Below are 13900 nucleotides of genomic sequence, written 5' to 3'. Positions count from 1 at the left end.
GCTGTTAGTTGTGTGTCTTCCTGTATTATTGGTTCTCCTGTGTCCCTGAGGTTCAGTGATTTAGAAGTGTGCATTGCCAGAAGTCAGTATGTCAACACTGCAGTATCCCAAAGCAGTTGGTGTGTTCTGGATGACTGGCAATATTTGTACTGCTTCTGTGAACTTTTCTTCTGGATGGAACCTATCTCCCTCCACCTTGTGCTGCCTTTGAGGCTTGTGCATGGTTATAAACAGAACTAAACTGCATTTCGTAGTGTCAGACTCCATCCTTAGTACATCACTGACCTTCAATCCTCACGACCACCCTGTGAGGGTAAGCCCGTTGTAGCCCCGCCTTGGGTGCACTCAAAAAACCCTTCCAGGGAAAGGACACTAGGTTTTTCTGTGCTTACACCATGGGAAATCCAGGACGAGGGGTTCAGATTACAGCCTTACACACATGAAAGCAGATTTTAGCTCTCTAACAATTACAGGTCACTAATGTAGAATTAAACCATTCTTGCATTATATTTACATTTGGTGCTAGGTACTTGGCCTGTGTCATTGCATTGCATTTTTGGAACAACTCATTCTGGTAGCTTGCACCATCCCTAAGTTTCTCAGGAGGACATGTGGGCTCAGAGCACTTGAGTAACTTGCCCCAGGCCACACAGCAGAACTAATACAGAGGCTCCTTTTCACCCTACTCCCTGAGCCCGCTATTGGACTTTATCAGGGTGCTTCCCGTGTGTGCTGGGTTTGGGTGTGACTTGAAGACTCTGGGGACAGTATCATAGCAGAAACAAGTACTCATCACACCATCTTGCTTGCTAAGGTAAAGCCTTTTCTCAAAAGCCACCCTGTCCATCAATAAAATATAAAATGGTGAGACACATGGGATGCAGTACTCGGAAACTTAACTGATGTTTCAGTGGAAATGTCTTATGTCTATTTAACAGTCTCTTCCCCTGACCTGCTCATGCTGGGATCCACAGGTGATTCATGTGGAATTATAGTCCAGGTCGCATGTGCATGCGAGTGAGTGTGTTTACGGGTCTGTGTCTGCCTGCACCCACGCGTCCCCCTCAACCTCCATGGGAGATATGATACATGCTTTCTCCTCAGATTTTCAGAAAGACTTTTTAAAATGGCATTTAAAAGGATAGTCATTTGAGGATACACTGACACAAACAACAGAAGTTGCATTGGTGAGGCTGCTAACTGCAGCACGAATTTTGACAGCCAAAGACCAGAAACCATGCAGATGTCCATGAAGAGGGCAAAACACCAAATACAGAATGAGAAAGCTGTCTACACGCTTCCAAGAGATAATCTCCAGACACACTGCTAAGTGGAGAAGCAGGATGAAAGAACATGTGTAGTGTACTATGACTTACCAAAGAAAAGGAAATAGTGATCTATAAAATTATTGTCTTACATTAAAAAATAAACAGAATAGGGGATCCCTGGGTGGCTCAGTGGTTTCGTGCCTGCCTTTGGCCCAGGGCGCGATCCTGGAGTCTTGGGATCAAGTCCCGCGTCAGGCTCCCGGCACGGAGCCTGCTTCTCTCTCTGCCTCTCTCTCTCTCTATGTCTATCATAAATAAATAAAAATAAATCTTTAAAAAAATAAACAGAATAAACCATAAATTTTGAAAAAAAAGGTAAATATTTTGAGTAATTTTAAAACAAAATTAAACCACATTTTCTTAAAGTAATCCTTAAATACCAAAGCAAAATCAATTTAACCAACTCTTGGCAAATCGAACTCCAATAAAAAAAAAATATACAAAAAAAAATTTAACCAACTCGTTGGCTTAATCATAGCCATAAAAGAAGAATTATTTCAAGTGATTTCAAAACCTGGAAATATTTTCTGAGTTTTCAACTTGTGAGGTCCTGCTTTCCCATTTTCTTTCTACTGTATTAGAAAGCTCTGACCAGATGATTCTTTAAATGGGACAAAACAGTCACAACAGACACAGTCCTTGTCCCTCTTTGTCCCAGGACCCTGCCCAAAGTCCCAAGGAACTGAACCCTGGTTTGCTAAGATCCAGCTGTCTCCTTGGACTCATCAGCCCACCAAGGAACAGAGTCCTGCTGTCACCTGCACACCCCTCATTGAGCTGAGGGTGTCAGGGGGACTCCAGGACTTGGTTCTATCACCTGGGGTTGTGGGCAGGATGTAACAAAAGAGAAACTTTTTTTTTTTTTTCTTCTTGGAAAGAATTGAGAAGATTCTTTCATCCTCAGAATCACTGGTGTTTAATTTTTCTTCCTTAAATTATATTAAATCAAACCATTTATAATGGCCATTTCTGTGTGACAACAATGGTCAAATACCCACAATGTGATGTGTTTTCACCCAACACCACAAATAATGATTGAAGTATTATTACCTTCCTCTTGTAAAGCCCTATCTTTTCTCCCAGAACAAATCTGGTGGCCCTAATCTTAGAGACAGACAAGAGGAGACCTCACCCCATCCCTCACCCTCACCCCATCCCTCAGCTACATCCCTCAGGCCAGGCTCTGTTCCTCCATGCAGGCCAGCAGCAAGGGACAAGCAACTGCCTTTTCTCCTCTCAACAGATGGCCCAAAGATGTTGAAGTCTACACCAAACCATGTATAGAAAGCCAGCACAACTGAACACAACATTAGATGTTGTGTACCCTTTACATGTGATGGCAGAGAAGAAAACACATGGCTTTTAGTGTGAACTAGCATTGACAAGCACTCCTCTTGAGAAAGGAGAGCTGATAGCATCTTCAGCCTGTTAGGGGCAGATGGAGCTCCTGTGTGGGCTGTTTTATCTCCTTGGAAAGCAGTGTGACCCCTGATGTGCATCCACTAACAACCTCCAGGCTCCAGGCTCCGAGCCCAGGTGCTTGGGAGTGAAGGCGCAGAGCACCAGCCAGAAATGACAAGGTGTTGAGTCACATGGAGCCTCCAGCTGGACTTTTCTACCCAAGACTCTGTCTGTTCTCAAAGAGCTATGAAAAGCACGTTGTTCCAGGGAGGCTGGAGTTCACTCACTGGAGAGCTCAACAATCAGACTGAAAGTCTGTACAACACTACTTAATTAAATGTGCTGAATTCCAGCAGCTCAGATGTTAGAAAATGATTCTTCTCTGTATCTTCCTCTGGGGGGATTTATAGAGCCAATCTAGGTTTGGAAAGAAGAAAAAAGCTACATTAACTGTACTGGTATGATGTGCTACACAGAAGTGGGCTTTTGATGTCTGCCTGTCCAACCCAACTCCCCACGGCTGAGTATCATGGCAGCCATGGACCTGCCTATCCACCTGTGAGTCATGGCAACCTTTTTTTTTTTTTATTTTTTTATTTTTTTATTTTATTTTTTTAACTTTCAGTGGTGCCGTGGAGGACAGTGTGTGAAGTACGGCGATGAAGGCCCCAAGCCCACCCATGGCCATTGGTCAGACTGGTCTTCCTGGTCCCCTTGCTCCAGAACCTGCGGAGGAGGGGTGTCTCACAGAGACCGCCTGTGCACAAATCCCAAGTAAGCATGTCTGCACTTCCTCCTCACAAGTGATTTCTACGCCGTGAACCTTCCCAGCAGACTGTGTACCTCAGCTCAGTGATATTCATCTGTACGTCACATGGTACTGGAGAATCAGGGAGTAGGTATAACCACAGGGATGGAGCTAGAGGACATTATGATGAATGAAGTAAGTCAGTCCAACAAAGAGAAATACCATATGATCTTACTCATATGTAGAATTTAAGAAATAACAAAAGGGGGAAAATAAGAGAAAAAGAGTGAGCAAGAAACAGACTCTTAACTCCAGAGAACATAGTGGTGGTCACCAGAGGGGAGGAAGCCAAGGGAAATAAGTGGGAAGCCAAGGGAAATAAGTGATGAGGATGAAGGAGGGCACCTGTCTTGATGAGCACCCAGTGTTATGGAAGTGTTGAATCACTACATTGTACACCTGAAACTAATATGACATTATATGTTAACTATACTGGAATTTTTTTTTAAAAGGATCATTATGTAGGGAAGTCATTCTATGAAGTATTTCTCAAACAATGACATCTCTTTGGTATAGTTTAAGATGCTTAAAACTACTGGACCGAGCAGCAACATTCAGGAAATGGATTTTAACCACATTTATGTGAAATACCAAGTGTCTGCCTAAAATAAGCAAATAAATCAGAAAAGCATAGAGAACACAAATGAGTAAGAATCAGTGAGAACCATTTTTTGATGTGAAATAAAGCAAAATGCTTGGCTTTTCATCAACTATCTTAACCTTTGCAACATGTGGTTTAGTTGTGGCCTTCTGTGAGAAAACACAGTCAGAAGGAATCCCCAGTGCAGTGGGGTGGGGGTGTTTCCAGATCCTCCTTTTATACCTCAGTTTGTTTAAAACATGAGTAATATCACAGCTCCTTAGCCCTGTCTCTAATGTGTGACACCCATTAAGTCCCTTGCGTCAAGAGGATGTCCTTTCCCTGTGTGTCCACATGGATTCCAGGGTGGTAAGCAGGGGTTCTTTGCACCAACCAGTGGAAGGTAACAGGTTCTACTCTTCTGATCTGGTGTCCTGGCCTTACTGCAGGGAAGCTGGTAGTAAGAAAGAAGCTGCCATCTAGAAAGCAAGGCAAAATATTTGAGTATCAATCTCAGCTCTGCCTTCCATCAACTATGCAGTCCTGGGAGAGCCACCCTGGCTTAGGGGTCCCACCTCTGAGGAGCAAAGAGAACCGCAATGTCCCCCTGCCTTCTGGAGGGGTGCTGGGAGGTGGCAGTGAACAGATGCAGGCAAACCCACTTCCACATGGAAACTTGCCCTACTGACATTGTAAATAATACCTCCCATATCGTTAATAGGTAAGAAGGTGTCAGTGTCCCTTGGAAGTGCACTTTTCTTCCTTGGTCACTGTGTGCAATTTAACAGGATCTGCTCATCTCTCCAAAAAGCCTAATTTCCAGGGAGGGAAGAGTAGCTATTAAATGCAAGGTTTCTTTTTCTTTTTCTTTATTTAAATTCAATTTGCCAACATACAAGATAACTAGTGCTCATCACATCACGTGCCCTCCTTAAATGCTCGTCACCCAGTTACCCCAAAATACAAGGTTTCTAACTGCAAAATATATGTTCCAGACCATCGCATGGAGGGAAGTTTTGTGAGGGCTCAACTCGTACTCTGAGGCTTTGCAACAATCAGAAATGTCCCCACAATAGTGTTGACTTCCGCGCGGCTCAGTGTGCCGAGTACAATGGCAAACGGTTCCGAGGTTGGCACTACAAGTGGAAGCCATACACCCAAGTGGAAGGTAAATCTTAAATCCTTCTTTCTAGTGACAGCCTCGTGCTTTGTTATCTTTTCGCTTTAAAGAATTACACGATCTTAAGTGTGGTATTTGGGTAAATCATATCGCTGTGTGAGGTCACAGGCTCTTCTGTCTGCCCCATGGCCACTGGCTTCTTGTCTAAACTTGACCAGCTGTATGGTCAGAAATTAACAGGCAAATGGAGAGTGTGTGCATAATACAGTAAGAGCTTCAAAGAAGTGATAAAATGTTCAAAACAGATGATTTATTGATAATGGATCAATGTTTTCCCAGTTACAAATCACAGAAGTTGATGGTGATATTGCTATAAGCATATCACCCATTGAACACTTAAAATGGCCAAAGAATGGGAGGAAAAGTTTAGAATCTTTTTGAAAATCAGATAATCTTCAAGTATACTATTTTCAAAAGTCTTGATCTAAACCAAGAAGTTTATCTGTAGTTTATGTCAGAATGTGCTCTCCAGGTTGAGAGGAAGATGTATTATTCTTAAGATTAAAATAACTTGGATTTAGTGGCTCAATGGGCATAATTTAAGGAGAAATTCAAAGAACAGCTAGTCATCTCACTCTTTGAAACTGGGAATACTGTCCAAGCAACACTTAAGAAATACATAAATCTCACCTGACATTACCCTTCCCCAGCCCAATGGACGTAATGTTTTCATGGTAAGAGCTTTATGAAATCAGTACATTCTCAAAGGAAAATTTTAAGGAGTTTCACACAAAGCATTTTTAGTTGTGTTTTTAATTGCTAAACCCAGTAAAATTTGAGTCAGTGAGAAATAAGTAGGCAGGAGAAAAAGGAGAAAGGACTTTAAAATAAGGTCAAAATATGGGAGTTACTCCTGACTTCACAATCTCAGGAAATAAATACATTAATGTTGGAAACACATACTCAACTTGATTCTTAGGGTTATCCATTTAGATCTCATATTGTACTATAAACAAAAATATTTGTAGATGAGATGTGAGCCCATAAAAATTCCTAAGGCAGAGGATATTTTCATCATTAACTCTTCCCTTCTTTACTAAGAACGAAGGGAAATAAGTTTCTATGAAAGTCCATATAAATTATGTAGCTCATAAAATCTTTGAAATAGATTATCAAGAGAGGAAGCCAACTTGGTCTGCCATGCTTAAGTGTACAATGATATCTATATTCTCCATGTATCAGTGTTTTTTGACAATCTTATTTATAGGAAATTTATCCTCTGGAGATTTTATCTAAAAGTTACTCCTTTTATAGTTCCAAAAATATATATTTCATCAAATGCATTAGCTATTACGAAATTTGGTGATTATTTGAATTCTTTTTTTACATTTTATTTGTGAGAATTTTGTATATTGCTACCAAATGGTAACGACCTTTTGCATTTCTACAAGAGAGTAGTCAATCATACTAGTTAAGATAGTTGAACAGTCATGCTGTAGTTCAAGTCAACAAATATTTATTGAATGCCTACTATGTGCCAACCAGTGGGTAAAGAACAAGGACAGGAAAGGACACAGCAAAGTAAAAACTAATAGTGACGCCTTATAGGAATGAAAAAGGGGAAGGAACCCTGAGCCTCGTGAGACAACCGTAGAAAAATGTCTTTGCAATGAATATTGTGTGGGAGTTATTTTATGGGCAAAAAAAAATTAATTAAAAAAAAACTTTAAGTAGTCTATCTGAAATTTAGAGCGGAAATGATCAGAGCTTAAGTATCTTTCTTATTTGTGTTTGTGTGTGTATTTCTTTTTAAGATCAGCACTTATGCAAACTCTACTGTATCGCAGAAGGATTTGATTTCTTCTTTTCTTTGTCAAATAAAGTCAAAGATGGGACTCCATGCTCGGAGGATAGCCGTAATGTTTGTATAGATGGGATATGTGAGGTAATAATGATCGTTCATTTGTTCCACACACGTCTCCAGACAGTCTGCTTTGTGCCAGGCGTCGTCTAAGGGGCCAAAGACACCAGACATTTAAATCCTGCCCTCTCCCTCCTTCTCACAGCCAGCTGGGGTGGGGAGGGGAAGCCAGAAACCACCCCCCCCCCCGAGGCCCCTGGGGGTTCCTTGCAGTAGAGGTTCGAGCAGAGGCTGGGGAGCAGGAGACATCTCACTCCTTCCTGGATGCAGATCTGGGAGCTTCTGAGCTAGATCTGGAAGCCCGAGTAGCAGAGGGGTTTGGGGGAGCAGGCTGGGAACAGGGGCCTGCGAGGAGGCGTGAGCTGGTAGGACCTGACTCCTGCATCAGAGTGCCCGAGGCAAGTGAGTGAGAGAGCCAGAAGGGGCGCTCAGAGGGTTTTTGTCCTGACTTGTGGAGGGATCAGGGCCTGGGAAGGGGAAAGAGCAGATTGGCCAGGTCAGCCTGCAGTAGCGCGAGCCGCAGCACGCATGATAGATGAATGGGGGTCAGCTTTGAGCACAGAGACCACTTTGCATGGTGCAGGGGTCTCCTGGGTGGAGGGACTTGGAAGACAGATGTGGCGGCTGGGTGGCCCCAGAGCGCTGGGCCTGCCGCCGCACACGGAGCTGAGCCGGGGAAGGAAGTCTGTTCTAGGCAGAAAGTGAAAGCCTCACCAGGCCGCAGATGCTGCACGTGAATGATGGCTTTTCACTCGAAGTTACTCAGTGTGCTTACTACCCAGGCGTGCAAGGGCCTGGGTCTTCATTCTAGCTTCCTCTTAGCCGGATGACAGGGGTAGAGTTGGGTCATCCCTGAGACACGCAGTGCCATCCTTTACACTAGTAGGTGAAGATCGACTGCGTTCCTCTTTTCAGCTTTAAAATGCTCGAATCTCTGTCCATTTTATCGATTTACTAGTTGGACTTGTTAAATATTTCATTATTTTCAGGTATTCTTAATGACACAGTGTCACAGTCCCTTATGTGTAGTTCTGAAATCCCAAAAAAGCTATCAGACAGGTTTATTGGGCAGCACAATATAAGCTGCCCTGAATTTGTCCACCTGCCAAAACCTGCCCTGGACTGGTAGGAGACCATTTGTCACTTTTATTTAATTCGTTTAGAGTGATGATGTTCGCATTTTGCCATAGAAACCTCACTTATGTGTTTTATTATGGGAGCTGCCCTGGGCCCTGCTGGGACTCTCACATTATGTGCATAATATGGTAATTACCTTCCTAACATCCCAAAAGACAGAGTTCTGAAATGCATCCGGCCCTCAGGATCCCAAGCAAGGGATTGAGGGCTATGGTTACTTCCTTTCTGAATGGATTTTTTACTGGTGTGTGCTAAACGATTTGTTAGGAAGTGTAACACTAGTGGGCACCGTAGACATTATGAAGAGCTCCTTAAATTCTGAGACAGTAAACAAAGATGCCCGTTACATAATTCACGGCTGGGAATAATTCCCACGGGCATGTGTTATTTCTCTGCCTTGCACGCAGCATGGTCCAGTGGACTCTCCTGAGGACACATGGCTTGTCATTTCTAGGACAAAGAGCTTTGTGTCGGTCCGAAATGCGCTGCTGTCTCCAGCCTGACAATCTGATAGATTTCCTTTAGGGCTCCAGATACCGAGGTGGCGTAGCAGTGCTGAGGAGAACGGGTGTCAGGGCTTCCTACTTCGGATCTGAGAGTCGAGTTACAGCCTCGCTGTGCACATATATGGTATCCAATAAATATTTGTGAACTAGCCTGTGTTGATGAGATGCTCTGCTGTAGAGGGGAGGTTTCTCACTGGAGGTTTGTGACTTCGCCCTTGTCGTCTTTTCTTTCACGAATGACATGTGACCCCGGTCCCCCAGAGAGTTGGATGTGACAATGTCCTGGGATCTGATGCTGTTGAAGACTCCTGTGGTGTGTGCAGGGGCAATAACTCAGACTGCACGACGCACAAGGGGCTCTACGCCAAGCACCACGGCGCCAACCGTGAGTATGCGGAGCTGCCTGCAGGTGTTGCATGGAGAGGATGGATGGAAAGTAGAACTTTCTGGCAGGAAGCCTTGAGGTGCAGTGGAAACTGTATCCTAAAGGGTCCTGAAAAGACCTACACAATCTCCTTCCCCGCTTTGCTTGCCAAGCCTTTCCTTTTGATGGGAAGTGGTTGCTAGGTTCTTAGATTCAATTCAACCAATTCAAATGGTTCTTAGAAACGGTGAAAATTACAATAGCTGTGCTCCAATTAGAAAAAAAGAAAAGAAAAGAAAAGAAGTCACTTAAAGACCTAATGGAACTCACCACCAAACCAGAGCTTCTCCTCGGTCCCGGTCCCGAGGTGGATTCTCAGGTTTTAGCTGCAGGGAACCCCAGGTGCGCGGGGATTTTGCTGCAGCATTATTGAATGAGATACTGCATTCTCCTAGCTCGTTTCCTTTAATGCAGAGTATTATCAGATGGTCACCATTCCTTCTGGAGCCCGGAGTATTCGCATCCACGAAATGAACGTGTCTACCTCCTACATCTGCGTGCGCAATGCCCTCAAAAAATACTACCTGAACGGGCACTGGACGGTGGACTGGCCTGGCCGGTACAAGTTTTCAGGCACCACGTTTGACTACAGACGGTCCTCCCACGAGCCGGAGAGCTTAACCTCTTCTGGGCCAACCAACGAGACCCTGGTCGTGGAGGTAGACTCCAGCCTTCTAATCTTTGGGCTGGGATGTGGGGTCTTCTGGCATCCTTGCAGGTTGAGGGCTATTGGCATAATTTGAAAGGTGCAAAATAATTATAATTTGGTGACGTCTCAGAAACAAGAGTAATGGATACATTGAATGGGATGGTGGCCTCGTGCCTAATCAAATTTGTATCGATGCATATCGTGAAGCTCCTATTTTGGGTTCTTTATGGGTCGATTTTTACAAAAGTCTGCCCCTGTCCTGTAAGCTCTGTGGCTGTGAGAAGCTGGCACTGTTGGGGGCTCTGCCTTTGTCGGTGTGTTGGCTGGGATCAGCCTTCCATGGAATCCTATGGAATGGGAGCAAGACGAGCACCCAGAAGCAAAGTCCCCTCTGTGCCGTCCATGGGCCCCAGTGTGCGGGGAAGGGGTTGCACAACCACCTCCTAACCCATGCTCTTCTGTTCTCTACCCATGACCCCAGAGGCTCACAACCTGCAGTCAGGCTCTTCCTACCATGTAATTTGTCCCCATGGGACTGGGCAGATGAGGTGGCAGGCACTGGATATGCTGACTCCTTACCGTTTTGTATTTCTGTGCACCGTTCAAGTACTTGGTTCAAAAGTTACCCCATCAGCCCACAACGGGTCTGCAGATGTGAGCCACCCAGACCTTCCCCTCCACCCCACTCTCGGGTATCTTCCTGGGAGATGCTTTCCAGAGGGTCTCCCCTCCTGATCCCAAGCTATTCTCTTCACCTTGTTATAAATGAATTCACCTTGAATTCCTGCCCTTATTATTTCTCTCCCACAATCTCAAGCTTTAGCTTGAATAATCCCATGGGAGAAGAGACAGGCCAAGTGAGAATATGAGCATGGCTTGATGGGAATTGTTCTGGTTGGAAGAAGAGTTGCAAAGGCTCAGGATGTCAGGCAGGAGAGCATCTTGTGGCCTCACCATGCAGCCACCTGTCTGGGCTCACTCCTATCTCTGGAACATCTTCATCAATGAACACTTGAGCTGTGTTTTTGGGGAGGGGAATATGGTGCCAGGTGATCAGGGAAGGGCTGGTGTCTTTACCCACTGGCCCATCACATCCAGACCAATGAAGGACTCTAAGACTCAGAGGTGGGATTTCTATCAATGGACTAATTGTGAGGTTTCCAGAATAAAAAGCCTTCTTGCTGAGATTAGTGGATCCTCTGCCTTCATGAGTGAAAAGGGAGCTGGTCCATATGATTGGGTTTCATATTAGGAGGTAAAGAGTCCAAATGCAAGGTGCTAAGCTGCAGCTCATGGACAGGTGCAACCTGACAGATCTTTACTGAGAAGATGTTTTTCTCCTGGAGCCACAGGGTGCATGCCAGTTGGCAAAAGACTTCTGCATCCAGTCACACCAGCAAGTCCTCTGACTTGGCTTTGATGGTGGCATGGGTGATATCCACTCACAAGTCCTGGGTTGCTTGGAACTCATAGGAAGCGGGACAGTACTTTATAGGCATCGCTTTCTGAGTCACTCAGATGGACAGGATTTGTGGGGGATCCCAAGGAGACACTGGGGGGAAATAACCAAATACTTGAGTTAGGTCACAAAGGTGTTCGAAGGCTTGCATGGAGGAATATAATACATGTAAGGGGAAAGTGTCAAATATCTACATTTTTCTAGATGTGTTTGATTCTCATTGACAGCTCACTTCTGTTTAGGAAATCCATATAAATTTTGGAGGAGGGACAGTATTTATCATTGTAGATGCTATTGTTGTTTAAGTATTATTTAAAAACTAGCTTATATTTATCAGTTCCATTTTAACTTGTTCTATTCCCCACCCCCACCCCCGCCTTTTTTTAAATTTTATTTTACAGCTTCTGTTTCAGGGAAGGAACCCGGGTGTTGCCTGGGAATACTCAGTGCCTCGGCTGCGGGGTGAGAAGAAGCCCAGTGCCCAGCCTCGCTACACGTGGGCCATCATTCGCTCCGAGTGCTCCGTGTCCTGTGGAGGGGGTAGGTGACTTCTCACGCATCCCTCAGTGGTGGGCACCAAAGGTCTTGGGTACATTTGGGCCATGGGCACACTGCACTCCTGGGTCCTCATCACATCCTGGCAGGTAGCCCATCTCCAGAGGGAGGGCAGGAAGCAGTGGCTCCGTATGTCACTCAGAGGCCTGGCTTACCTTCTCTGATCCATCTACGTCAGCATGTGGCTCTGAGGAAGTCATGTACTGAATTGGTTTCTACTTTCCACCTAAGGGAAGATTTGATAAAGAGTACTTTTGTTATTTGAGATTATTGAAATGAAAGGCACTCAAATTATTATATGTATCATGTTGGTGATGAGAAATAGAAGCTTACGTTGAAAATATTGTGATCCAGACTGAGGTTTTTGTCCAATGGTCTTGCCCAAAAGATTTACTATGAAATCATATATTGAAATTTACCCAGAAAACTAGGAGTTTTATGCAAATTGCTGTGGAAATGACTAGAAACAGCATGTCAGAGAGAAGAATTACACATGACAGTCAATGGCTTGGTCATCTTAATACTGTAAGAATTTGACCATAAGAATACCTAAATTGATAGAGTTAGTTCACTACAGGAACATTCTCAGCCAGAGCCAGATACACTATCTGACAATGGGGGGCAAGTAAAGTTTTCAAATTTAGAAACACAATACTCAGTTCGATTTGATATTTAGAAAACAGGTAAGTTTTTATATGGACATATAGATTTCAGCTTTGTGAATTCCAGTTTTTTATAATTAAGAAATAAATTTAGACAGTTATATATTTAAGTAAAAAAGGATACACAAAATGGAGACTTGCATGAAGAATTTAGAAGAAAACGTAAAAATAAATTCATATATTCTTAATAGTTGTTCTAATAAAAGACATAAAAGAAATAGAGAAAAACAAAGATTAACAAAAAAACATAGTGTGGACAGTTAACACTAATGTGCTTGACATACACTAACTCTTTCCATTATTAACTAAGAAGAAAATATTGAAATCTTATTTAAATTCTGACATGAAGAGCTTCCTGAGGAAAAAATATTATTCCCTTCTACACACAAGGAGAGCAACAAATGGCTCTAATTACAAAATAGAGAAGAGTACATGGGGCCCCCTCGCTGGGGATGGGGCCAGACGAGATGCCATGTGCCACCATTCAGGGAGCGAAGGAACAGGACCATGTTCATAGGCATCCTCTGTGCATGATGTGGGAAAATTAATTTCTAATCATACGTGCTTCTCTTCCCTTTGTCTTCTGATCTTACAACCACCCCTCATGCTTTCACAGATTATATTAAATATAGTTTATTTTATCCATCCCTATTTAAGGATATCTAATAGAGTCTGATTAAAACAACAACTAAATCACAAAGCTTTATATTTGTGTAAGGACATTGTGATCTTCAGAACTCTTCTTTGTGCATTTCTATTTGGTAGAAAAAATATAAGGAATTGCATGGGAACGTCCACAGAGGATGGAGGTTCCATACCTCTGTTTCTTTATGACAGCTTCCCGCATGTTTCCTGTTTGTGTGTCAGGCATTCTGAGCAATGCTTGGTTTTCTCAGCTGTTACCAAGTTACTTGTCTTAGATTCCTGAAGAGACTGAATGTGTGATTAGTGTACTTGCAAATCACCTAATTATCCCTAAGGAATAATTCTCAGGTTGAGGTTTCTAGAGGAAATCAACCTCAAACCTATTCTATAATCATTTGCTAGAAGAATTGCTTTATAGAGTCAGTGAATGTGCTTGGGTGGAAAACTGATGAGAAATTAGGGTTCGTCGTAGATGGAGCAGAGGATACCTGTCCTTCACCACCTTGTGTAGGATGTGGTTCCTCTGAGAGTCTTCCTGGTAGAAACCCAACCTGCCTGGGTCCTGAGACTCAGCATGTACTCCAAGTACCCCTCACTGGCCACATGGGAACCCTCAGACAGGGTAAAACTGGACCCTCTCCTGTTTCCATAAAATGATAAAGCATGCCTTCAGTCTCCTGTTCTTTCAGTGCCCCAGGATTAATT

At 43.6% G+C, this 13900-nt stretch overlaps 1 protein-coding gene across 1 annotated transcript in view; it reads left to right on the top strand.

Moving 5' to 3' along the window:
• The window catches only part of ADAMTS16 (ADAM metallopeptidase with thrombospondin type 1 motif 16), a 149616-nt gene that overhangs the window by 73031 nt on the left and 62685 nt on the right, over window positions 1–13900 (top strand). Inside the window, exons 12-17 of the mRNA XM_049105653.1 lie at window positions 3355–3503; window positions 5113–5285; window positions 7052–7182; window positions 9063–9186; window positions 9640–9884; window positions 11735–11873. Coding sequence (XP_048961610.1) covers window positions 3355–3503; window positions 5113–5285; window positions 7052–7182; window positions 9063–9186; window positions 9640–9884; window positions 11735–11873 — 961 coding nt within the window. The remainder of the gene's footprint in view (window positions 1–3354; window positions 3504–5112; window positions 5286–7051; window positions 7183–9062; window positions 9187–9639; window positions 9885–11734; window positions 11874–13900) is intronic.

This window comes from Canis lupus, chromosome 34 (assembly GCF_003254725.2).
Source record: "Canis lupus dingo isolate Sandy chromosome 34, ASM325472v2, whole genome shotgun sequence".
In the NCBI taxonomy this organism is placed as follows: domain Eukaryota; kingdom Metazoa; phylum Chordata; class Mammalia; order Carnivora; family Canidae; genus Canis; species Canis lupus.
This window is presented reverse-complemented; position numbering and strand designations above follow the sequence as displayed.